Source organism: Euprymna scolopes, chromosome 20, assembly GCF_053919585.1.
Source record: "Euprymna scolopes isolate OS-2025 chromosome 20, ASM5391958v1, whole genome shotgun sequence".
Lineage (NCBI taxonomy): Eukaryota > Metazoa > Mollusca > Cephalopoda > Sepiida > Sepiolidae > Euprymna > Euprymna scolopes.
In genome coordinates this window covers 111,130,839-111,158,773 of record NC_136501.1, presented here as the reverse complement: position 1 = coordinate 111,158,773, position 27,935 = coordinate 111,130,839, and the positions used below count along the sequence as shown (strand labels likewise).

Here is a 27,935-nt window from a genome sequence, read left to right as displayed (position 1 = left end):
CTTGAACACTTAACTTGGTGTGTGTGTGTGCGTATATATATATATATATATATATATATATATATATATATATATATATATATATATAATGTTTTTGAATCTGATATTTTCTTTCCATTGGAAGTGATGTAAATTTTACGAACTATCTATCTTGTTTCTGACCTGTGTAACCCATCGATTTTCTTTTCCACCATTTTCTTTTTGTCTTAAATTTTCTTTTAATTTGTTTTACAACCTAAAATTATTTTCGGATTAATTTTTACTGCTTTAAATATTTTTCGCCTATTATTTGTTGATCTTATAATTTCCAATCCCATATACCTCCTGCCCTTATATATATATACATATATATATATATATATATATCCCCTTCTTATTTCTGCTTTATCCTTTTATTTCTAATTCCCTTGCCTCATATTTATTTTTGCCTTCATAGTTTTTTGCCTTATATTTTCTGGCTTTGTTTTCCGCATCCGCCTCCCTCCTCATCTTCACGCAATTGTCTTCATCCTTTTTCTTTCTTTATTTGATTTTAATTTTTTTTTTTTTAATTTCATATTAGATTAGTTGCTTATTAACTAAATTACATTTCACTGCCATTTTGCAATCTTGTTTTTGTTGTGAAAAGCACAAAAATTCAATTTGCATGAAATTTTGATTAATGAGATTAAAAACTGGTTTGTATTTTTTTTTTGTTTTGTATTTCTTTTGTATTTTTTTTTTTTCTTTTTTTTTTTTGTATTTCTTTTTTTTTTATTTTGCTCTTGTGGAAAATCTATTCCTTTTTGAAGTCAAAATCACAGAAAAGCGTCTGAAACAACAATTAATATGTTTGGTAAGCAAGCATTCAAATTAAAAAGTGACAGACCAAGAAAACTTAAGCATGACTAACATAGATGCTTTTTAAAACTTAAGCATAGCAGAGAAGCAAATATCTATAATAAATTCAAGCATAATGGACCCCTAAAAATGAGATTTAAAACTTAATCATGGCAAGCTAGCAAAAAGTTTAGCATTATTGACAAAAATGATACTTCAAACTTAAGCATGATTAACAAAGATGGTTTATAAAACTTAAGCATGGCAGAGTAGCAAACAACTATATTAAATTTAAGCATAATGAACCTATGAAAATGAGATTTTAAAGTTAATCGTGACAGGTCAACGAAAATACTATCAAAAACTTTAGCATTATTGAAGAAAATGCTATTTCAAACTTAAGCATGACTAACAAAAATGCTTCTTAAAACTTAAGCATGATACTGACAAACATCTATATTAATTTAGACTTATGAAAATAAAATTTTAAACTTCATTGTGGAAGGCCAATGAAAATATCAAAAATGCATGACAGACCAACGAAAACGCTATTTCAAACTTAAGTATAGCTGTTGGATGGACAGAGCCCCTTATAAAGATGCTTTCACTCGTCCCAAATTAGATGCAACCATCCATTTTTTTTTTTTTTCACATAGCAATGACAATGCTATTTCAATATACATATTATGTGCATATATTAAATACAGCAACAAAAGATGGCGGTTTTTTCTAATTCAAGTACAAAGTAGCCTAAAATCTTCCATAACAAAATGATCAAAGGTGTTTTTGGAGACTTAAATGGACATTTTGTTTTATTTGTTTCTTTGTGTTTTCTTTTTGTAATTTTAATGGGGCATTATAGACAAGATTTATTTATTCATTTATTTCAGCTTTCGGACTAATTTAAAAGCTGTTTTTATGGCAATGTGTAAATTTTTCTTTGTATATGTTTTTTTTTTTTATTTCTTTAATGTTTGTTGATAGTGAAACGATTATTGTTACTTTGCAACTCTGTCGCCTTTTGAAATGTGAGTGTTACAAATAAGGGCATTTTATATATATATATATATATATATATATATATATATATATATATATATATATATATATATATATATATAGTAATTTATAATATATATACGGCGATTAAGCTACACTGAATATTCCGCGTTTCATCCACTCTAGGATTCTTCAGGCTTATGCGCCTGTCGTATATATAAGACAATAGGAGTGGACTATGAATTAAAAAATACTATATTGGAAAATATAGAATGAGCCATTTATTTTTTATTTATTTTTTTTTTTTTACACAGTGATCACCACTTATCAAGGCCCGGAAGCCACTCAGGGATAAGGGTTATTGCAAGTACATTACGTTAGTGTGGAAATTTGATGAAGTGTTTACTTAAGGGAGCGGTTCATTAGGAATTTGTTAACGTTGGACTTGAACACATCCAAGTTGTAGTCCGGTGGGAAGCAGGCATACGGAGCAGAGTTCCACAGGCGTGCAGTTCTAAGAAAGAAGCTTTGTTCATGGAATCCGCATTTTGATTTAGGCACAGATAAAGAGTGGGGGAAACTTTTGACAGTGGATTTAGCTAGACGATTGTTTTTCGTGAAAGATTGGCGAGGGGGGACCAGAGATTGGAGTTCAGACGAGCACCTGCCATGGAAATAACGATAAAACAAGGATAGGCTTGCAACGTCTCTTCTTTGGGAGAGAGGTTGCAGGGTAGAGAAAAGGGCATCCCCCACTAAGCCACAAAGTCTATTTTGTACTCTGCCAAGGCAGGATAGGCTGTTTTTAGCAGCTCCTGCCCAGATATGGCAACAGTATTCCATCCTTGGACGTACTTGGCTTTTATATAAATAGAGAATTGCATCAGTAGTGAGATATCTTCTGGAGCGGTAGAAGGATCCCACCATCTTTCCAGCGACCTTGGCAACAGACTTGATGTACGTGTTCCATTTCAGATCAGGAGTAAAGGTCAAACCCAGAAGCTTGTCAAAACACGGGGCCTCACCCAGACGAGAGCCATCCATCACAATTGATGCCAGCTGGGGATCAGAGCGTTGATGATGTAAGGATAGGAGTTTAGTTTTGGATGCATTAAAGGTAACCAGCCACATCTTCCCCCACTGAACCACGCGCTCGAGATCAGAGGAGAGAGAATCAGAGAGCTCTTTGTCATTTACAGCCTTTGATGTGTTGCCGTAGGTGGTCGTGTCATCAGCATAGATGTCAACGAATGATTATTTAATAAGGGTATACATACATTTACTTGGGGGATAAAGGGGACTATTTATACCAAGATATTTCGAAGCCTAATGCTTCTCATCAGAAGAGTAGAGAAGATGCTATGTAACATAATGGGGATGTGACGTCTAGCGTGGGATTCATCAGGAACGAAATAAATAAAATTATTGATGTCGTTAGGGGGAAACTAAATTGAATTCTAAGATAAAGGAGTATCGTACTAAATAAAGTGTAAAAAGGAGTATAGGGTTTCTATCATAATTTTAAATAAAGTAAGGAGTTTGTGTTTAAGATTCAGGGGGAGGTATAGGGGTGGTTGGGTTGTGGTTCTATTTTATCCGTATGTAAGATGTATAGTGTCTATGCAGGGGATTTATGCTAAAAGGTTTTTATCGACAGCGGTAACCGAGACAACAACCGCACTTAAAGACGGTGTATGATTTCAGGCATAATATTATGATGAAGAATGAAAGCGATGGTGTATATACTAAGCAGGATTATCTACCCTCGTCATAATTATCCATTAACATGTTTAATCGTCTACGACTCATCAGAGTGGCTGAATCTAGTGAGATTCGAAATCGGGACCTCATAGTAAGAAGCCTAAACTCTTACCACTTATAAATATGTGTGCTTTTGCGCTCCGTCATCGCACAGGAGAAAACTTTTTTGATTTTGGAATAAACTGAGAGTTTTTCTGGATGGAACGAATGTGCTTTTAAAGAAATAGGAGAAAAAAAGGAATAAAATATTTTCTTAGAATAAATCAGATCCAATCAAGGGTAAATCCTTTCCATGCAAATATGTCCGAGTTGATTGTCCGAGTAGTAATTCTGCTCGTAAAACAAGTTATGTTGAGCGGCAAAAACACTTTTCTGTGTTTGCGTTGCTGGAACGACAGGCAAAGAGAGAAAGAGGCAAAGATGTGCAAAGTGGTGATTTTACGTCGAGACGGAGTTGTGCAGCGAGTTGCTTACTCGTGGTTCTGAGTGGCTCCCAGTGAAGGCTGTTAGAAAAAGATTTTAGAAAAGTGTTTTCTTCGAGCATTGATTGGACAGAAAATGGACACCCTGTCACGTGGTATTGCTTTGTCTTACATCCGCACAAAGAGACACATTTTTACATTTTACATCTACAGAATTTGCGTGGGTGAATACGACAAATGTAAGCTTAACTGAAATGTTATTTATCCAGCCATTTGAATGGCGTATTGCTACATATGTGTTGTATGCTGTTTATCTGTCGGAACAACAAAGGCCATCTGATCATCCTGTAGGGTAGGGTGGGGAGAGTCATCATCAGTGAGTGCGGATATGGCTGATAAGCCCAATCTTTGCTTGAAAAGTTCTATTGCAGTGAAAACTGGCAATCATAACAGATGTCGAGGGCTTCAAAACATTGCCCTTCCTGTCTTTTATGCACTTATCAGCAGCAACTTTTTGGTTACTTTCATATTTGCAGACACACTCATGAACAGTGGCCCGCCACTTGGCTCTATCTAAAGCTGTCTGCTCCCATGATGTCGGATCAATGTTGAAGACTTTCAGTGATGCCTTCAGAGTGTCTTTAAATCGTTTTCTCTAGCTGCCATGGGAGGACTTGCCATGTTGGAGCTCAGCAAACGGAAGCTTCTTGGGTAGTGTGTAGTCTGGCATGCGGGCTGAACTTTCAAAATAGCGAGGATGCTTGGGAGTCCAGCACGAGTGAGGACTTCTGTGTCTGGTATCCTTTCCTGCCAGCCTATGTCAAGCAGATTCCTCAGTCTGGTGATGTGGAAGCGATTTAATTTTCTAGCGTGCTACATGTATATAGTAATAAACATAAAGTATCCAACAGGCTTCATGTGCATTTTAAATTAAACACACTTGCCTTGCAATGCATTATTGCATTGCAAAGCAAGTGTTTAATTTAAAATGTAGCTTAATCCAGTTTAATGTTTTATATATATGCTATGAATAATTTTTTTTTTAAATGAATACCCGCTGTGTTAATAAGAAACGTTGTATGTGAAATATTTTAAAGATTTTTTTTTTTACTATGCGCTGATGAAGCCCAGTTGTGCAAAATTGATTGATGAACTGGTATATGCTTGTATGCTAACACCAATTGTAGGAAAGGTGTTACCAATAAAAGATCAAGTTTTTGAAAATTAATAAATACTCACATATCTCTATTTAACATATCCTTAAGGATATAATAAAAAGGTGTATATTCCAAATTTCAAGATATTGTCCATCTTACCATTTATTTATTAAGCACTAGCCTGGCTTCCAGGCATTGCTCGGGTGTTTGGAGGTGTGTGTTGAGCAAAAAAAAAAAAAGTGGTTGTAGGCAGGCAGGATCGAACTCGTACCAAGGAGGAGGAAAAGAACGTGAAAAAACGTGACAAATGTTTAAACTAAGGCTAGTCAATCGAAAAGAGGATGACTTTTTAAAAGTGCTCAGTTGAGGGTTTAAGGAATGTTTTTAGCCAATTTTTCGATATTTGTTGTCCAAAGGGTCGAGCTTTAAAACAGTACCGATCTTGTGAAAATCTGTTGCCTCTGTCGAAAGTTTTAGGCAGACATACAAACATACATTTAAACAGACAGGTGAGATTTATATATAGACTAGCGGGGGTACCCGGCGTTGCCCGGGTGTTTGTAGGTGTGTGTGGTGTTAAATAAAAAAGAAACCGGGGGGGGGGGGGGGGGTAGTAGGATCGAACCGGAAGCCCTGAGGGGAAGTTTGAAAATAAAATCGGCCAGCCAGAATGAGTTAGTGAAAGATGTTTGAATTTATTTAAGAACCAAATTGACAGGTACGTGGCCGGAAGTTGTCGAGCGTTACGACGAAGACGACGACGTAGGTTTGTTTGTTATAAATGAAGTAAAAAAAAGAAAACAACGTTAACACTTAAGCGGGAAAAAAAACACAAAAAAACTAACGTAAGGCAAACGAACGATGAAAAAAGAAAAACGAACACGTGAAAAATGGCTTAAATAAGCCTGTTTCGATATTAAAATTTAAAAAATCGGTGGATACCCGGGTGTTTTTGGGTGTTTGGTTGGGGGTGGATAAGCGAAGTAAAAAAAAAAAAAAAACAGAAAAACGAACGTTATGTGAAAAATTACTTAAATAACACTGGTTCAATATTTAAATTTAAAAAATCGAAAAGAAAGACATCTCACACCATGATTCGAACCCAAAATGTTTAGATAATGAACCAACGCGCTAATCAACTGACCTAACACGACGTACACAAAATTTGTTCAGTTTTTCAACTATTTAAACTAAATCAGGTCATGATGTCATCTGACGCATGTGTAGAACCGGTCGAGAGGGCCGTTTTTGTTGACCCCCCCCCCCCCCCCCCCCGTCGAAATTTTTTTTTTTTTTGCCAATTTTTCGATATTTTTTGAGCGAAGGATGGAGCTTCAATATGATACCGAGTTTGTGAATTTTTGTTGTATCTGTCGAAAGTTTTTAGCAGACACACAAACATACGCACATACATACATACATTTTCGCTTTTATATATATAGATTTAAAAAAATCGAAAAAGCGAGGGGTATTATTTTTGAAATTGCAACTTTATAATATATAAAAATCGATAGCACATTAGCTCTATAATAATATATACAAAATCCGCAAGAATTAAAATATCATATTTAAGCGTACTTTACGACCGGGCTTTGACGGGCGTTCGTGCTAGCTTAGATAAATTCTTTTTCAGTTTTAACAAAAAAGCTACAATAATATCAGAGCGTCTCCATTTACACTGAACATCTACAGAATGCCAACATCAATATATTACATGTGAATGAGTCCTCAGTGGAATTTCCACAGGTCCTGCTAGCGTGTGTGTATATATATATATATATATATATATATATATTTGTGTAGTAAAAACCAGTGATATGATCCATCCATTTATAGCCTTGAGGCATTGGAGGAGCATCGGCCATCTACACTTTGTAAATGCTTTTGTAGCAAGGAATTCTTTTTTTTCAGGGTGAGGGTACTGGCCCCACGTCCAACCATCCCAGAGGGTACATACAGCGCCTAGCTTTCCCAAATGGTCACCCATCTGGGACTGGCCAGACTCAACGTTGCTTAACTTCGGTGATCTAGCGAGAACCAGTGTGTGAACATGATCGTACCAGACCCAGTGATATCATAAATGTAAATGTGTTTGAGTTTTATACTAGATTTGTGTACAAGAACTCCTGACCTAGTGGATAAAGTACTTTGTGAAATTCAGTTGCAAGTGAATCTCTTCGGGAAGTTTAAGATTGAATCTTCAGTACAAGCGATACTTTAAATACAATTGCGGATTAGTTAGGACTTTTATCCAGTCATGACTAATAGAACAAGAGTATGTTATATCTGCGTTCCATTCAAAATTCCATGCAGATTCTTGAGTTTAATAGAAAGATTCCAGGCTTTGATACGATACACTTATAGAAGGTCAATGATTATCGAAACATTGTATGTTTTGTAATTTTAAAAAATTTTGATTTTTAGGTGCTGACCTGGGTAACAGTCATGGCTCCAGCAGTGCATCGACACCCCGTTCCAATAGTCCGACCAGAGTCTTAAAACAGGTGAAATCCTACCCGGAATCAGTTGGGCAAAGTATCATTTGCGATTTTCCAAAGCGTTCGACTTCTCACCCAGCCAAAAGTGATGTGCCGAGCATGTGGAATCAACCGACACAAATTGCAGAACAGAAAACGCCGCCAAGGAATCAATTTATTGCATGTAAGTTTTTTTTTTCCTTTTATTCTTTTTTTTTCCTTTTATTCTTTTTTTTTTGTTTTTATTCTTTTTTTATTCTTTTTATTATTTTTTTTATTATTCCTTTTATTCTTTTTTATTCTTTTTTTTCCTTTTATTCTTTTTTTTCCTTTTATTCTTTTTTTTCCTTTTATTCTTTTTTTTCTTTTATTCTTTTCTTTTTTTATTCTTTTATTCTTTTTTATTATTTTATTCTTTTTTTTTTCCTTTTATTCTTTTTTTTCCTTTTATTTTTTTTATTCTTTTATTCTTTTTTATTCTTTTATTCTTTTTTTATTCTTTTATTCTTTTTTTATTTTTTTTATTATTCCTTTTATTCTTTTTTTCCTTTTATTCTTTTTTATTCTTTTATTCTTTTTTATTCTTTTATTCTTTTATTCTTTTTTTATTCTTTTATTCTTTTTATTCTTTTTTTATTCTTTTTTCCTTTTATTCTTTTTTTATTCTTTTATTCCTTTTTATTCTTTTATTCCTTTTTATTCTTTTATTCTTTTTTATTCTTTTATTCTTTTTTTATTCTTTTTTATTCTTTTATTATTTTTTTTATTATTCCTTTTATTCTTTTTCTCCTTTTATTCTTTTTTATTCTTTTATTCTTTTTTATTCTTTTATTTTTTTTTATTCTTTTTATTCTTTTTTTATTCTTTTTTTTTCCTTTTATTCTTTTTTTATTCTTTTTTATTCTTTTATTCTTTTTTTATTATTCCTTTTATTCTTTTTTTTTCCTTTTATTCTTTTTTATTCTTTTATTCTTTTTTATTCTTTTATTCTTTTTTATTCTTTTATTCTTTTTTTATTCTTTTTTATTCTTTTATTCTTTTTTTTATTATTCCTTTTATTCTTTTTTTTCCTTTTATTCTTTTTTAATTCTTTTTTTATTCTTTTATTTTTTTTTTATTTTATTCTTTTTTCCTTTAATTCTTTTTTATTCTTTCCTTTTTCTTCTTTACTTTCCTTTTTTCTTTCCTTTTTTCTTTACTTTCCTTTTTTTTTCTTTACTTTTTTCTTTTTTCTTTACTTTTTTCTTTTTTCTTTACTTTTTTCTTTTTTCATATTTCTTTTTCTTTTTGCATTACTAGCATGGGTGCCCGGCGTTGCCCAGGTGTTTGAAGGTGTGTGTTGAGCAAAAAACAAACAAAACAATGGTAGTAGGAAGGCAGGCTTGAACCCATACAGCGAAGGAGGAAAAGAATGGGAAAAAAACGTGATTTCTTTGCTGTTACGACCACCATCAAACCGGAAGTGATGTAGATTTAAATTAAGGCTAGACAATCGAAAAAGAGGGGAGAACTTTTGAAAATATCGGTGAAAAAACGACCCCTCCCTGTAGAAAAGTGCCCAGTGAGGGTGAAGAAAATGTTTTTAGCCAATTTTTCTGTATTTGTCGTCTGAAGGGTCGAGCTTCAAAACGATACTGATCTTATGAAAATCCGTCGCCTCTGTTGAAGGTTTTAGGCAGACATGCAAACCTATATACATACATATATTTATATATTGGTAGCTCAAATTTGCGACCCAAACCGATTAAAAAGTTTGCCCTATCTCTGAATATCCTTTATGTAAAATTTCAAATGTTCAGACAGAAATTGTCTGAGTAATTTGATAGAGATCGCAGAGGTAAAAAAATTTTTAACTTTGACCCCTATTATGACACCTTAACATTGTTTTGGGCTTAAATAAAGTTATTATCCATGTCCAAGGAACCTTGGTCCTGGATATGACCTTAAACTATATCCGATGGTGAGGCCCCAGCTTGTGGGCTCTGGGGAGTGTGGAACCACCCTTTAATTGCCATTGCTCCCAGGTCCACTCTGACCCGGAGTGGTAGTACCTGTTAGGGTCCCAACTATGGGTTAAATAGAAACTGACTTGCAAAAAACAAATATATTCTCTTAAAAAAATTTTTCTTTAAAATCATCGGATTCAGCATTAAATAACCTGAAAAGGGTTGATATGCCGTAAAACAACCAACCAACCAAGGAAACTATATCTAAAATTTCAAGTGTTTATTCCCAAAATTGGCGGAAGAGTTTGGTAGAGTTCTCAAAGGTCAAATCATTGAACTTTGACCCCTTAACACCCAAATTTCTGGCTGAAAACGGATTACAAAGATTTTCATATCTCCATACCCTGTATATCAAATTTCGAGTCTGTAGACTGAAAATTGACAGAGTTATTGTGTAGGGAAATGTACACACACAAACACTTTCACTTTTATAGATATATAGATTTCTTTTTTTCTTTTTCTTTCTTTTCATCTGAAACATAATAAGAATATAGTGCGTGGGGTCTGCAATTGCACAAGATGTCTACAGTGTGGAAATGTGTCACAAATTCTGTTGTCATTCTTTTATGCATTTCAGCAGCAACTGAAGGATACAACTGTGGAATTTTCACGGGTCCCATTAATATTTTTATGTTATTGCGTAGGGAAATGTACACTCACATACACACACAGACACACACACAGACATGTTCACTTTTAGAGATATATAGATTACATTTTTACCACAAACAAGGCTCAGTGCCACTTTAATGTAGGGGCCTACTATCAGTGACATTCGAAATATGAATTATGATGCTACAAAGCCTAAGCCTTGCACTCTTCCACAAAAGCTGAATTAAAAGTTCATTTTGGACAAAGAAATACCTTAGCCATAATATGTGTATCTTAGTTTTTTTATGATGATACTCATGCAGAATTGATCCTGGGTATGAATTTAAAATACATCCAGTGGCGAAACTCGATTTGGGGGCTGTGGGGAAATATGGAGTTGCCCCTTAGTTACCAATGCTCCCAGGTCCACTTTAGTCCAGATTGGTAATATCTGTTAGGGCATCTGATGTTACCAGATCAGGCTGTCTGAAGGTACTGGTTTTTTTTTAACTAAAATGCACAAGAGATTACAGATGACTGGGGACCGCTTGTTAATTTAGTATTCCGTTAATACTTCCTCCTTTGGAGGATGTCAGTTCAACCAGCCTACAACAACTTATGCAACATTGTGGTGATGGGACTGAAGTTGGAACTTGGCCAATGGTGCGGGACTTATTAGATTTGATACTCTCTTTCGGACCCTACCCTTAGAGTGAGAGACTAGTGGTCGATGCACCAGCCCAGATATGGCAACAGTACTTTATGTATGGGCGAATGGTTGTTTTGTAGAGAGGTTGCTCTCTGGTGTAAGTAATTTTTTAGTATGGCAGAGGGAGTGCACCTTCTTTGCAGCACCCTTGGCAATGTCCTCAGTGTATTTTTTTTTGTTGTAAGAAAAACAATTCTGTAAGCAGTTCAACATTTTTGTTATTTTTTATTTTTTTGTGCTATTTTCTTTTGATAAGATTTCCAAGTGAAATTTTTATTTTGTTTATTAAATTGTTAGGTGAAAGTACAGAATAGTTAAAAACAACAAAAATGAAAACTACCCTCCTCATAATCAGGATTTAATTTCATGTTTTGTTCCATTTTTTTTCAAACTTTTAATAGTGGTAACAAAAGAGATCATGGCCGGGATTTTAATTTCTTATTTCCTTATTTTTTGTTGCCAAATATGAAGATAAGAGGCCAGAACCTCTGGTATCAAGGCCTGATGGCTAGCCCTAGATGGCCTCTGTCATGGCTGGAGTGCCGCTTCCAGAGACTAGAAGGTTTCATCATTGTTTGCCTATCCCTGCCTAGGTTGAGGGGACCCTTTTTATCCTATGTGATGGCCTACTAATATATTGTTTTTACTTTTCTTCATATTTTTATTTATGGTTCCTCATTATCAACGGTTTTTTATTTATTTATATAAAGGCCAAAATGGGTGCGAGCGTTTGTGTATGTCCACGAAAGGCTTTTTGGGTGGGGGTTCTTGCGTCGGATAGATTCCGCAAGAATTTTTCGCATACTTCCCAAATCATAATATCTCAGATTCGAAAACGGACAGCATCTCTATCGTTTTTTGATTGAGTTAAACAAAATTCCCACCATGCCATTGTGTTGGCTGTTTGTTTGTCTTTTTCATATAATCTAGTGGGGTGTACCCGGCATTGCCTGGGTGTTTGGAGGTGTGTGTAGTTTTGGATAAATCAAAACACCCGGGTGTTTGTGTCAGAGGGAGGGGGGAGGGTTAAAATAAAAAAAATGTTTTGGTAGGTAAGTATGGAGGATCGAACCCGAACCCTTGAGTCGAAGTTGGAAATTAAAGTGTGAAAAAAATGTGCGACGTTAACTACTGGGCCACCACGAAATAATAACAGAAACATGTTTGAATTTATTTAAGTATTAAAACTTGGCAGGTGCCCGTACTTAATGAGGTCACCTTTGACTGTGGGGCAGTATTTTATTTACTGTGGGGCAGGATTTTTTATTTTGTTTGTGTTTCTCCAAGATGATGTTGTGAGGAAAAAAAGGGATTGTCAAAATTGAATAGCAATTGTCTGATATAAGGAGACACTCCACATTGACCAAAGCTGATTGCTTTCGGACGTTTCCGGAAAAATGCCGCCAGAATTAGTTTCACTTTTATTATACGAAAAAGCTTAATGCACATGCGACGATCGAATAATGTTGAATATTTATCTTTTCAAAGTCGAGCAAATTAAATAGACAGGCGACCCCCCGTTGTTAACTCGTAGATATTATGATTTCGATGTGATATAAAAAGTTTTAAGAAGAAGTGAGTCAATCGATCGCTTCTCAGAAAAAAAGCCTTTCTCGGACATACACAAAAAGCGAACATACATACATACACACATTTTCACTTTTGTATTTATAGATAAAGCGAAACTATTCGAACGCAAACGCCCGAGTAGTATCTGTTTTGTAATTGGTCCTTGGTCAATGTACGGAAAACCCTTCATACTGAGATAATTATTTATTTGGATACTGCTAGAGTGCCCTTTTGGGGGGGGGCTGCTTTTCCCCCACATTAAGCACAACCTTTGTAGGAGGTTTAAAAGCAATAACATTTCTGCAAGTCATCTTTTTGATTGACTACGTTATGGAGTACGGGTAAGACGTCAGATTTTCTTTAACTTTCTTTTCTCTCTTTGCATTAGGAGTTCAAGCCTGCCTTCCTACTACCACTTTTTTTTTTCTTTTGCTCAACACACACACCCCTCACACCCGGGCAATGAGAGGAACCCCTGCTGGATGGTTTGAGAAGACAACACTCCTTTTTTTTTTCTTTTTTAATATCTGGTCAGGGTTTACTTCTAATGAGAAGTGTCCTCCTGTCAAGGTCTGACCCCCCCCCCCATACAGAGAGATCGAATACACCTGAGGATGGTGTGTTCATATTTAAAAAATTTTTTTTTTTATTCAATTTTCACCCCAAACAAGGCACAGTGCCACTTTGAAGCAGGGGGCTACTATCAGGGACTTAATTAGCGGGGTCATTATGAAGGGAGATGAGTAGAAAGATGTTTGTTAACATTACACTTGAACTTCTGCATATCATTGCAGTTGGGAAAGCAGAATCCCGGAAGGGAGTTCCAAAGATCCGCAGTTCTGGGGAAGAAACTATTGGAGTAAAACGCTTTCTTGCACCGAGGGATCTCTACTGTAAAGGGATGAGACTTAGTAGCTTGTCAGGTTTGTCGGGGGTAGTTACGTCGGGGAGGTACAAGTGTTTGCAGTTCGTCAGAGCATTCACCATTAAAGTATTTGTAGAACAGGCAGAGAGATGCAACATCTCGTCGATGGGACAGAGGCTGAAGCCTAGATGACAGTTCAGGACCTATCAGGTTGGCGACTCTCTTTTGAACCCTTTCCAGGAGCGAGAGACAAGCAGCAGATGCACCAGCCCAGATGTGACAACAGTACTCCATACATGGGCGAATGGTTGCCTTATAGAGGTGTAGGATACTGTCAGGCGTAAGTAGTTTTCTAGCATGGTAGAGGGAGCCAACCTTCCTTGCAGCAGCCCTGGCAATGCTCTCAATGTATCTATTCCAGTTCATATTCTCTGTAAACGTTAGGCCGAGGAGTTTAAAAGAAGTACTTTCAGGCAATGTGTTCTTGGCCATTGCTATTTGTGGTAGAGAAGGTTTCTTGTAGTTATTGAAGGAAACAAGCTTAGTCTTAGCAGCATTGAATGTGACCAACCATTTTTGTCCCTATTCCACTACGGATTGGAGGTCATCCTCTAGAGTTTCTGCCATTTCCTTGGATATGTGTTCGTATTAAAAATGGATTTTGATATGTTCTTTGCAAAACTCAATCATGTCCTGCAAAGCCCAAAACAAAGTAAAGGCAACATATTTGTTTGAAATAGTTGAGTGGTTTTAGCTACTATATTCAAGAAATAATTTAGTGATTGTATGGATGTTTGTGGTTAGAGTTGATATACTCTTTATGTGAGGTTCCAGTATAATGTTCTGCATTTGTCCGAAGTGGTATCCAGATGTAATCATATTCGTTACATCAAGGAGACCTGATGCTGCCCGGGATTTAATAACGATCAACGAATATTTCACACTTGTATATTTTTATTGTCTTTGAAATTGGTGAAATTGCCCATTTTTCGATCAAATAGATTGATTGCCTGATCTAGTTAGGGACCCATCGCAATATATTGGGAGGAAGCTTACCTCTCTTCTATTTTAAATGTACTACTCTCGTATCAAAGAATCTACTGTTGATTTTATCTGTTGAGGTTTTTTGCTTGCCTGGTAATAAAATTTATCAAATGCGCTTTTTATGTTAGGCTGTGTAAGGTGTTAACTTTGGTGAAAATAACTGTTCCTTCTTTCATGTGATTACTTATATTATCGATACTTATAACAACATTTTAATACAAAATTTATCTAAGAACACTGCCAGGCAGATAAAGTACCTTCCTGTACAATTTTATAAAAATCAGCCCAGCCGTTTTTGAGTCCATAGGGAACGAACTCGTACACAGAGAAAAAGTTCCTTTTATATAATAGAGGTTATTTTATGTGGTGTCTTATTCTGCTATTGTTTATGAATATTTGTGTGTGTTCAATAATTTCTAAAATGTTTATTTTTCATCGTTTTTTTTTTTTTTTTTTAGTGGATCGAGTTAACCCGTCATATATGCAGTTGGAGCACAAGCACCAGGTTTGTTAACTCTTATTAAATCGACACTAGGTGTACCTACTCGCAGCAAATGCAAAATTTAACTGAAAAGAGCAGTTTCTGCTCTCAAACTTATTTTATTGATCTCCACTTCGACACCAGATGGGGGTTCGGACTTGTACCAACATGAGGATCGATAAGTTAGATTATTGTGATTTAAAATATTATTTGAATCTGGAATTTTATTCTTACAATGTTTCTGTCAATGTGACCTCTGACCTTCTTCTGGTGCATTTTTTTTTAACACGGGATTTTTTGTGGAACTTTAGAATCTATACAGCAGAACTGTTTAATTCATGCGGGTATACTGTAACGTAATGTCGCCTCATAAGTAGGCAAACAAAACAGTAAGAGAAATAAATAAAAATCTGGGTCAGTATTTTTTTTTTTCTTTTACGAAATGTTTTTATTCCCGTTATTTCGGTACCAATTAAAAAAAGTCTCTTGCTGTCACATGTCCATTTTAGCCTGGAATGCGTTTCTCCTTCCTTCGACTGCATGCCAGCCACAGTCAGCCATTTCTCGCCTTCACTTGACACGTTCATTCCCTTCGACGCCGACTTTGTTTCTCTCCGATCACGTTATATTTTTTTCCGTTTTAACAATTTTGTTCGATTAATATTAGTATATCGTAGCCAGTGTTATATCTTTGTAATTTTCTGGATTTTTATTTTTATTTTATTTATGATCATACAGTAAGCACGTTTTTGTTACTATAACTAGTATCGTGTCAGAAAACGCTGTAAATAATTTTTCTTCCTTTCTTCCTATGTATCTGAAGCTAAACAGAATTTCTTAATACAACTCATCTGTGTACTATATAATACCATGGTGTTGCTTCCCAGCTAACTAAAACAGTTTTCAAGTCCAATGTTCCCAAACTTTTTTTCATGCTGTTCTCTTAAATTGAATTATGCTTTTGATCTTAGCCAAAAGGCAAAGTTAATTCTGGATTTTGGATTTATTATATTCGACAAAATTACATTGGCACTTTAGTTTCCATTAGATCAATGAAGTTAAGCAATATTGAGTCTGGCCAGTACAAGATGGGTGACTATCATACTATGTTCTATGTATCATCTTCCTTTTACCAGAAAATACTGTATTCCCCATAAATTTGTATTCCCTATAAATTTGTATTCCCCATAAATTTGTATTCCCCATAAATTTCAAGCTCAAGTGGAAGGTGAAATGCCTGACACTGGAGTAATACAACAAAAGGTGTTCATACTGGTTATTACATTTTTACACCTCCAGCTTGATTTTGTTGATTTTTATCTTAAGAATCTGTTCTAAGATTGTGAAGTGTGGTAGTACAATTCTAAAAGTTTGAGGCATGGTAATACGATTAAGAAATTGTGAGATGTGATAAGAGTATTATTCAAAAATTGTGAGGCGTGGTAGAACTATTCAAAAATAGTGAGACGTGGTAGAACTATTCAAAAATAGTGAGGCGTGGTAGAACTATTCAAAAATAGTGAGGCGTGGTAGAACTATTCAAAAATAGTGAGGCGTGGTAGAACTATTCAAAAATAGTGAGGCGTGGTAGAACTATTCAAAAATTAATAGATGTGCTAGTAGTATTCAGAAATTGTGAGGCGTGGTAGAACTATTAAAAAATTGTGAGATGTGGTAGTAGTATTAAAAAATTGTGAGGCGTGGTAGTAGTATTCAGAAATTGTGAGGCGTGGTAGAACTATTAAAAAATTGTGAGATGTGGTAGTAGTATTAAAAAATTGTGAGGCGTGGTAGTAGTATTAAAAAATTGTGAGGCGTGGTAGAACTATTAAAAAATTGTGAGATGTGGTAGTAGTATTAAAAAATTGTGAGGCGTGGTAGAACTATTAAAAAATTGTGAGATGTGGTAGTAGTATTAAAAAATTGTGAGGCGTGGTAGTAGTATTAAAAAATTGTGAGGCGTGGTAGAACTATTCAAAAATAGTGAGGCATGGTAGAACTATTCAAAAATTAATAGATGTGCTAGTAGTATTCAGAAATTGTGAGGCGTGGTAGAACTATTAAAAAATTGTGAGATGTGGTAGTAGTATTAAAAAATTGTGAGGCGTGGTAGTAGTATTAAAAAATTGTGAGATGTGGTAGTAGTATTAAAAAATTGTGAGTCGTGGTAGTAGTATTAAAAAATTGTGAGGCGTGGTAGAACTATTAAAAAATTGTGAGATGTGGTAGTAGTATTAAAAAATTGTGAGGCGTGGTAGTAGTATTAAAAAATTGTGAGGCGTGGTAGAACTATTCAAAAATAGTGAGGCATGGTAGAACTATTCAAAAATTAATAGATGTGCTAGTAGTATTCAGAAATTGTGAGGCGTGGTAGAACTATTCAAAAATTGTTAGATGTGGTAGTAGTATTAAAAAATTGTGAGGCGTGGTAGTAGTATTAAAAAATTGTGAGGCGTGGTAGTAGTATTAAAAAATTGTGAGGCGTGGTAGAACTATTAAAAAATTGTGAGATGTGGTAGTAGTATTAAAAAATTGTGAGGCGTGGTAGTAGTATTAAAAAATTGTGAGGCGTGGTAGAACTATTCAAAAATAGTGAGGCATGGTAGAACTATTCAAAAATTAATAGATGTGCTAGTAGTATTCAGAAATTGTGAGGCGTGGTAGAACTATTAAAAAATTGTGAGATGTGGTAGTAGTATTAAAAAATTGTGAGGCGTGGTAGTAGTATTAAAAAATTGTGAGGCGTGGTAGAACTATTAAAAAATTGTGAGATGTGGTAGTAGTATTAAAAAATTGTGAGGCGTGGTAGTAGTATTAAAAAATTGTGAGGCGTGGTAGAACTATTCAAAAATAGTGAGGCATGGTAGAACTATTCAAAAATTAATAGATGTGCTAGTAGTATTCAGAAATTGTGAGGCGTGGTAGAACTATTAAAAAATTGTGAGATGTGGTAGTAGTATTAAAAAATTGTGAGGCGTGGTAGTAGTATTAAAAAATTGTGAGGCGTGGTAGAACTATTAAAAAATTGTGAGATGTGGTAGTAGTATTAAAAAATTGTGAGGCGTGGTAGTAGTATTAAAAAATTGTGAGGCGTGGTAGAACTATTCAAAAATAGTGAGGCATGGTAGAACTATTCAAAAATTAATAGATGTGCTAGTAGTATTCAGAAATTGTGAGGCGTGGTAGAACTATTAAAAAATTGTGAGATGTGGTAGTGTGAGGCGTGGTAGTAGTATTAAAAAATTGTGAGGCGTGGTAGAACTATTAAAAAATTGTGAGATGTGGTAGTAGTATTAAAAAATTGTGAGGCGTGGTAGTAGTATTAAAAAATTGTGAGGCGTGGTAGAACTATTAAAAAATTGTGAGATGTGGTAGTAGTATTAAAAAATTGTGAGGCGTGGTAGTAGTATTAAAAAATTGTGAGGCGTGGTAGAACTATTAAAAAATTGTGAGATGTGGTAGTAGTATTAAAAAATTGTGAGGCGTGGTAGTAGTATTAAAAAATTGTGAGGCGTGGTAGAACTATTCAAAAATAGTGAGGCATGGTAGAACTATTCAAAAATTAATAGATGTGCTAGTAGTATTCAGAAATTGTGAGGCGTGGTAGAACTATTAAAAAATTGTGAGATGTGGTAGTAGTATTAAAAAATTGTGAGGCGTGGTAGTAGTATTAAAAAATTGTGAGGCGTGGTAGAACTATTAAAAAATTGTGAGGCGTGTCATTGTTGGAACTAATCCAAATCAGAACTCATAAAAATCAAGACTTTTTGGTATATTAGAATCAAATATTAGAATTGGAAAAATGTATACCTATTTTGTAATGCCAAAAATGATTCTTTTAACGGTTTATATATATATGTATATTTTTTTTTTAAAAACTTAATTTTCCATTGCTAGTGTGAATGAAAAAATTCTAAATATTTATTGAATTCAGAATACCAGTTAAATTGAACCCTATATATCACTTTAAGTGTGTTTTTATGTTTTCGGAAAATATATTAATTTTCATAGGGTAATATGAAAAGTAATAATAGAACATTGATCATACAATTAACTAGTTTGGGATTGTGAAAGAATATAAATTGGAATCGGTCATTGTACCGAAATTAGGGAAAAATATTGGAATTGTTGCATTGCAGATAGATTATGCATGGAAACGTCAACTGCAAATTTTTTATTCCTAAATATTACTTATCATTACTTATATTTTAAAAAAAATTGTTTTGCAGCCTCTGCATCCTTGTCCAACCAACCAAGAATCCATGGAGATTTATAGGAAACACACAGAAGTAAGTTTCCCTTTTTCATCCATTTTTCAGATTAAATTATTTTCTTCAAATTTTTTTACCGCTTTTAACTGTTACTCCTTTTCTTTTTGTTATCCCCACTCTCTCTTTCCTATTCTTCCTTTTTACTTTTTTATACCCTTTCTTCCTTATTCCCATCTCTCTCTATTCCTTATTCCCCCTCTTTCTTTCTTATTCTCCCTCTTCCACTCTCTTATTCCTTCCCCCCCTCTTCTCTTATTCTTCTCTCCCCAATCTCACTTATTTTCCCATCTCCATTATTTCCCATCTTGTTTATTTCCCCCATCTCGCTTATTTCCCCCATCTCGCTTATTTCCCCCCCATCTCGCTTATTTCCCTCTCTCTTTCTCTTATTCCTCTCTCTTTCCTTATTTTTTGTCTTTTTTTCTTGCTCTCCTTCCTCCACTCTCTCTTATTCCACCACCCCCTGCCTTACTTCCCCTCATACTATACACCCGGCATTCAATACGCTTAAGCATATTTTAATTTATACAAATTGTGTATGTATTATTATAGAATGAATCCTGTATATATTGCAAGGAATAATTTGCACAGTTGACTAATTTGTAAAAAAAAAAAATATTGATGATGTCATTCATTAAATTCCGTCTTTATGGATTTACAATATCACGTCAGCTGATATTTAGGCTTGATGATAAATGCCCTGGAAAAGTGGCTTTTGATTAATGTGTAGTTTTAAAATATGCAAATGAAGAAATGATTTGCAGCGATTTTAAATGGGGCTTCTTTTATCATAAATTAAACTGATTAATAAGAAAAAAATAAAATAAAATGATGAGGTACACCCGAGCTTGAACAGGAGATCATTCGATCTGTAGTTGAATGTTCTGCCAATGAGCTGTATATCCAGATGTCAATAATTCTGTCTTTCTTTGTTTTTTTGTTTTTTTAAGTAGAAATGATTTGTTAAGATTTTATTATCTCCCTTGCCAGTGTAATCTCTATATAAATAAAATGAACTCATTTTTTCCCGTTTGATTTTGACATTAATAGGATTAAAAAGCAAGATATTTCATGCAAATATAATATGCAAAAACGGCAGAACAATATCTGAGGTGTGTTATAGGCTTATTATTTCTCAAATTCCTCGATAATCTTAGATTTCTATACTTTTTCTGCTGGGAAGTCACGGCCAAAATCGGTTAAGATCAATGGAAGTGGTAAAATATTTTCTCTCTAATAAATTCCTCCTCCCCCTGCCACCACTTAACACCGTTTGGGGATCGTTCACAAGGAACAGTTGAGAAGAGAACACCGGTTTGGCTTCGTAGTTCTTTCATGTGAAGTTATTTAAAATCACTAAACTAAGCTGCAGTGCTCTGTGGCGTAGTGGTTAGCGTGCTGGACAATTCACATTATATTTTCACGTTCGTGCCGACCTACCGTAGTCGTTTTTTTTTTTTTTTTTTTCCTAAACAACTGGAATGGACTTTTCTTGGTGGCCGAACTGTTAACGTTGCAGATGTTTTTTTTTTGTTTTTTTTCACACTTTATTTTCCTACTTTTACTCATGACTCCGGGTTTGATCCTTCCTACTTACCTACCATAACATTTTTTAAAACTCCCCCCCCCCTCGTCCCGGAAACAAACACTCGGGCAACGCCGGGTACCCCCGCTAGTGTAAAATATTATCTTGTAAAAATTCTTTTTTATCTAAAAGAAAGTAAGACTGTTTTTAGGATCAGGTTTTTTTTTTTTTTGGTTTTTGATATTTATTGGATTAATTTCTGTACAAAACCTATCTAAGAACACTGCCAGACATAGAAGTTACCAATAACTAGCCAGGCTGAACATTGCTTAACTTCAGTAATCTAACGACAACCGGTATGTCAACGTGATTATGATGTTTAAATAAATAAATATATATATATATATATATACGAGCAAACAGTTAGGAAAATATTTTAAAAAACACTTTGAAATGAGTTAAAAATAGATTTAATCTGAAAAGGAGACACTTGATAAGTGGATAATCCTTAATCCGCAGAGTTTCGAAGAAATACTTTCCTTCTCATCAGAGGGTAGGAATTAGCAAAATGCGGGATCGGATTTTGCATACAAAAGTATTTGATGAAACAACAAGTAAGTCAAAGATCTTACTTGATAACAAAAAAACATATATATAATATATATATATGGGTTCAAAAACAGCCTACAGAAAATGGACTCTGATTTATGAAAGTATGATAGGTTATGAAAAGGAAGGGTTGTAAATTTGGGTTGAATTTGGTGGTATCAAAACCAAAGCAAAATATGATGAAAGTAAAAATAAAATAGATAAACCCCATAATTTATTATACCATACCTGTTCACACTGAAACACTTATCACAATATTCTGTGGATCTATATTAAAAGACCTTGTTAAACTTTGTGACATATTTCCATGCTATGGAGGTCAGGCGCAAACGAACACCCCATAATTTTATTATACCATATTTCTTCAAACTGAAACATAATTATCAAAGTATACTTACGCAGATAGATATGAAAAGTCTTTATTAAAGTTTGTGCCTATTTCTGTTCTATGGAGGCCAGGCACGAACGCAGACCCCACAATTTTATTATACCATCCCTATTTAAGTTGAAACATACTTATCAAAGTATTCTCATGTACATCTATATCAAAAACATTTGTCAACGTTTTCTTTTTTTGTTTTAATTTTAAAATTTTTTATTTCCATACGTTGTGGACCAGGCGCAAACGCAGACCCCACAAATTTAATGAACCACCGTTCTGCCAGATCAAACATACCCATTCCTGTGTCTCGATACATCTTCTATCATTATATTTAATCAGTTTTTTAAAATAGTCAACCATATAGGAGCCTATTCGTGACCAGACACACACATGCACACAAACATTCAGCTTTATCTTATACACACACACGCACACACATACTAGCAAAGTAACCCGACGTTGCCTGGGATTTTATGATGATTAACAAATGTTTCAAACTCCCATATTTTTGTCATCAAAATCGATGAAATCACCCATTTTCCAATCAAATTGATTGATTTCCTGTTCTAATTGGGAACCCATAGTGATGCACCTTGAAGAAGTTTCACATGTCTCTTGCAGTAATTAAGTTCACAATATATTGTAGTCTACATTGCACTGTTGAGAACCTACTGTTGATTTTATAAAATTTTTATATAGAATGGTTTGCATTAAAGTTTAAAATAGGAAAGTCGGGTATCCTGCTTCAATTATGCTCTAAACAGAAACATTCATTTTGAAAGAATGTATTGTCAATTTTATATGCTGATTGTAATGGCTTGAATTTAAGTTTAAAAAGAAAAAGTCAAGTATTCTTGTGAAATTGTGCTTTAAACAGGAACATTTATTTCAAACGTGCCTCTGTCATATCAAAGAACCTATTGATCAAAGTCGCCTGTTCCTTCTTTCATCGGATTATTTAGATGATTGATTATCAATTACTTATTGAACACATTCTGACACAAAATGATAAGCTGAGGATGCAGATCCAGAAAGGGTCATGGTGTGACATGTATCAAACTGTGTGACCGGTAAGTTGCACCGGAAGATGCGAGCGATGGCCGGACTTGACATGTCAGGTGTTCTGTTTTTTTTTTTGTTTTTTTTACATAGGCATCACCACATTATCAAGGCCAAGAGGCCACTCAAGGATAAGGGTTAAAGAGTGTACAGTAGAAATTGGACAATATAGTAATCATTAGTAATGAAAATTTGGTAAATTTGATAACTTATATGGAACGGCTCATCAAGAACTTATTTACGTTAGACTTGAAGACAACCATATTGTAGTCAGCCGGAAAGCAGGAAAACGGAAGACAATTCCACAGGCGTGCAGTTCTAAGAAAGAAGCTTTGTTCATGGAATCTACATTTAGGTTTAGGCACAGATAAAGAGTGGGGGGAATTATTGATAGTGTTTACAGCTAGACGAGTGTTTCTTGTGAAAGTTTGGCGAGGGGGGGACAAACATTTTCCGTGAAAATAACGATACATCAGAGACAAACTTGCAACATCTCTTCTGTGAGATAGAGGTTGCAGGGAAGAGAAAAGGACATCTCCTACGAGGCTATGAAGTCTATTTTGAACTCTATCAAGGCAGGACAAGTCCTTTCTAGCAGCTCATGCCCAGATGTGGCAACAATATTCCATCCTTGGACGTACCTGGCTCTTATATAGATAGAGAATAGCATCAGCAGTGAGATATCTACTGGATCAATAGAAAGATCCCACCATTTTTTCAGCGGCTTTGGCAACAGATTTGATGTGCGTGTTCCATTTAAGATTAGGAGTAAAGGTCAAGCCCAGAAGCTTGTCAAAACTTGAGGCCTCCTGAAGACGAGAGCCATTCATTTTAATTGATGCCAGATGTGGATCAGAATAGGTTAAAGATGAGATGTCTAGGAGTGAAATAAACTAATATATATATAAAAAAAAGAACATTGTCTTGCATGTGTGCTTGTTACAGCAGAACCCAACTCCCCAAGATGTAGGTGAATCCCCCAGGCGGTGGCCAAAAGACGGAAGCAGCCACCAGCAGACAGATATGTTATGTGTGTGTGTATTCTATGTTGACAGACACAGACATTAAGGGATCTAAAGACAATAGTCCGTTAAATAAGCCTTTAGATAGCACACAGTCAAATAAAACATTACACAACACGTGTATATATAAGATTAGATACGTCCATACATCTTTATTAGAGGTTCCGTCTGTCAACCTTGCATTTGTCTTATAATTATCATCATCAGGCGTGTTCTGCAATACATTTCCATTTCAAAAAAAGATTTGACCTTTTCAATAGAAATAGATTTGAACAAATACTTAACAATTCTTGACAATTAACAAAGATTATTTTTTGAAACACTAATTCAATTCATAAACGTTTATTAGTCATGACTTTGGCCTTTTATCTTGCAGTTTTTGAAATATTCCAGTAAATACAATTAAACATTTCTATAAACGTCTTTTATGAATTCTCTTTGCTGAGAAACCTCACGTGATTAAGCTAATTTTTTTAAATCATTTATGACCTTTAATTTTATACTAGCAGGGTCGCCCGGCGTTGCCTGGTGGTGAAATACACTTAAATACGATATTTTAATTTTGCACAAATTTCGTATTCATTATTATGAAGTCAATTATTTCTTATTATATTGTACCGAATATGCAGTCATGATTTCAAAAGTGAAAAAAGTAAAAATATGATTTGAGTGCCATCAGCTAACCCTAACCGTCAGCTAGAATCGAAACTAAAACGTAACAAAACAGTTTCTTGATTGAAGTCTATTTGTACTCACTATGGTTGAACTATGGAATTTTCTTAAATACTAGCGGCTGCACTGCGTCGGCATACACAACGTCAAATCAGACACAAAATTGAGTACACTAAACATCATCTTACCATCAACGCTTACCCTGTGAACTCGGAATTTTGACTTGCCTTCGTCTATAGGATTCTCATCTACCTATACATACGTCCCCTCTTGTTTGGACTTAGAAATTTTCAATTGAATACACGCTGAGATGCCTTGGTCTATAGGATTCTCATCTACCTATACCTACATCCCCTCTTGTTTGAACTTAGAAATTTTAAATTGAATACACGCTGAGATGCCTTGATCTATAGGATTCTCATCTACCTATACCTACGTCCCCTCTTGTTTAGACTTAGAAATTTTCAATTGAATACACGCTGAGATGCCTTGGTCTATAGGATTCTCATCTACCTATACCTACGTCCCCTCTTGTTTGGACTTTGAAATTTTCAAAACAAAGTCACTGAAAAAACAAAAATTCCCTAACTAAGGGTAAAGATAATGAATAAACGTTGGATAAAATGATGGTTAAAAATATTATGACCTTGCCAGGAGTCAGACGCGTTATCCATTGCGCCACAAGTCCTGTTTATATACTGAAAGATGTTACCGCAACTGTATACAGACAGTGCTAAATTCCGTTGACATGGGCAGGTAACTTTTTCGACAAAAAAAAAACAGCCCAAAAACCGTTATTTCAGGCTTTTTGTTTGACTCGGCATTGTTCGTTACAAACCATAAGGACTCACACCTTTCAGGTAAAAAAAAGAATTTTTCAATTCATCGGTTCGAAAGTTTTATTGGTATATAGGCAGACACACATAAATAAATAAAAATTAATGATTTTATTGATAGTATAGATAAGCTGGTTTCAATGAGAACAATGTTTTTGATAGACAAGATGAAAGCAAGGGCAGTCGGACGATCCACAGTTTTATGATTATCTATTATATAAAGAGCAAACGTTTGTCTCCTTTTTTTTCATTTTTCTTAAACTTTTTCTTCTAGGGGGTGGGACATCCAACCAGATGTCTGACATTTACCCCTATTTTAGTGAGTCCAACCAAGAGATCTTTTCAAGATTCTAGCCGTCCCTTTCAGTGCAATCGTTTGTATTTCACTTGCACTTGGTTCACCGGGTATGCTTGCTATGTCCTTGATACTTTGTTATCTTTTTCCTCTCAGCTCTGTTAAGCCCTGTATCATTGGTTATACTGACCTCTATTATGGTCGCTTTTTTGTTTGCTCTGTCCCAAATCACTATATCTGGTTTAACAGCTGCGTTTTCAAGATATGTACCAGTCGAGATTATGCAAACGTCTGTATGTGTGTTCGTATGTCCGCTAAAACCTTTTGTCATCCACATTGAACAGACACAAACACGGCATCTCTCTGATGAGATATATAGAAAAATTGGAAAAAAATCATCAATTATTTTGTGTACAAATGTCGTTTTGTTTGAAGGGAGGGGAGGGGGTCAGATAAAAATCTAGCTTTCGACGTGGTTTGCAAATCGTGCATGCATGAACTGTCGTTATGTTCTTCCATTTTAAAAAGGCTAAATTTGTGACGCTATAACAATTGTGTTCTTGTGGTCCCATCGATAACACATTCGCTTTCTAACCTAAGTTATGCGAGTTCATGCCCAGCACACATCAAATTTTTTTTTTTTTTTTTTTTTTTGCTTACAAAATTTTGTTTTTGGTTGCATTTCTGGCTGATACTATGCAAGTCCTATTTTTTTTTTTTTTTTTTTAATAACGCCCGGGTAACGTCGCTCCATCCTCCACCAGCCCTCATTGTCACAATTTTTTCTTTTTTTTTTACAATCAGGTAACACCAGGCGCCTCCCCCCGCTGGTATATATATATGAAACAAATGATTTTTGTGTGTCTGTCTACACATCAGTTGTAAATATTTTACCATCAGTTCAAGTTATGCTGGCATGTGTTGGACAGCTTTAGAAATCGTTTTACAAACTAGTATATCTCCTTTTTGACTGTTTTTCACCCGAAACAAGGTGTATTGTCACTGGAAATGTCAGAGGCTATTATTTGGGATTGTGTCTAACAAACGACTGTGGGGAGTTGAGCAGCAAGATATGTTAACATTGCATTTAAACTTCTTCAGATTAGTACAGTCAGGGAAGCAGGAAAGCAAGAAAATTCCAAAGTCTAAAGTCCAAAAGAAAAAAACAACATTAGAGTAGAAGGCTTCCCAGCATCTAGGAACCTCAACAGTGAAGGGGTGGAATTTTGTTGTACATTGAGGAGGCACAAGTTCTATTAAAGTACTTGCAAAAATGTAAACTGGTTGGATCACTCTGTCGCTCCAGTTGGTATCTCACTATCTGTATAAGATTTAGATACACCCTAAAATGGAGTACAGTTGCCACATTTGGGGTCCCGGATATAACCTTAAACTATATCCGATGAAGAGGTCCCAGCTTGCGGGCTTTGGAGAGTGTAGAGCAACTCTTTAATTGCTATTGCTCCCAGGTCCACTCTGAGTGGTAGTACCTGTTAGAGTCCCAACTACGAGTTAAATAGAAACCGACTTAAAAAAAAAAACAGATATTCTATTAAAAAAAGTTTTCTTCAAAATCACTGGATTCAGCATTGAATAACCTGAAAAGGGTTGATATGCCGTAAAACAAAAACAACCAACTAAAACAACCACTGCTCGGCATCCTTTCAAGCCTTGATAGACTTCAAAAAGATTGATGCCTTCCCTAAATACAGAACTCCTATAATGCTTCAAGCAAACTACATTTCAATACATATATGTTCGTATTTACAACCGATGTAGATAATTTTTATATACAACTCTAGTTAACAAATTAGAGAAAATAAATATTAGATAAATAAATTGATAGTAATAATAATAATAATTAAAATAATAATTAAAATAATAATAATTAAAATAATAATTAAAATAATAATAATAATAATGATAATGATAATTAAAATGATAATAATAATTAAAATAATAATAATAATAATAATTAAAATAATAATAATTAAAATAATAATGAAAATACTAATAATAATAATTAAAATAATAATAATTAAAATAATAATAATAATAATAATAATAACTAAAATAATGAAAATAATAATAAAATAATAAAAATACTAAAAATAATAGTAATAAAATAATTATAATAAGAATCCATCATCTTACAGATGCTAAACTACTGACTGACAAACAATATGGATTTAGACAAGCCCGTTCCATAGCAGACATCCTCACTGTGATCTCTGAACGTATATACCATTCACTGGACAAAGCGGGGGAAGGCAGAGCGGTAGCTCTAGATATATCTAAGGCTTTTGACAGGGTATGGCATGAGGGTCTCCTCAGTAAAATCAGATCATACGGTATCACTGGTAG

At 34.5% G+C, this 27,935-nt stretch overlaps 1 protein-coding gene across 6 annotated transcripts in view; it reads left to right on the top strand.

Moving 5' to 3' along the window:
- Nucleotides 1-27,935, top strand: part of LOC145241561 (mitogen-activated protein kinase kinase kinase 7-like) — a 621,914-nt gene that overhangs the window by 531,345 nt on the left and 62,634 nt on the right. For all 6 annotated transcript variants that reach the window (XM_080104629.1, XM_080104627.1, XM_080104631.1 and 3 more), the window contains 3 exons: nt 7,583-7,819; nt 14,878-14,924; nt 19,130-19,189. In XM_080104629.1, coding sequence (XP_079960755.1) covers nt 7,583-7,819; nt 14,878-14,924; nt 19,130-19,189 — 344 coding nt within the window. The remainder of the gene's footprint in view (nt 1-7,582; nt 7,820-14,877; nt 14,925-19,129; nt 19,190-27,935) is intronic.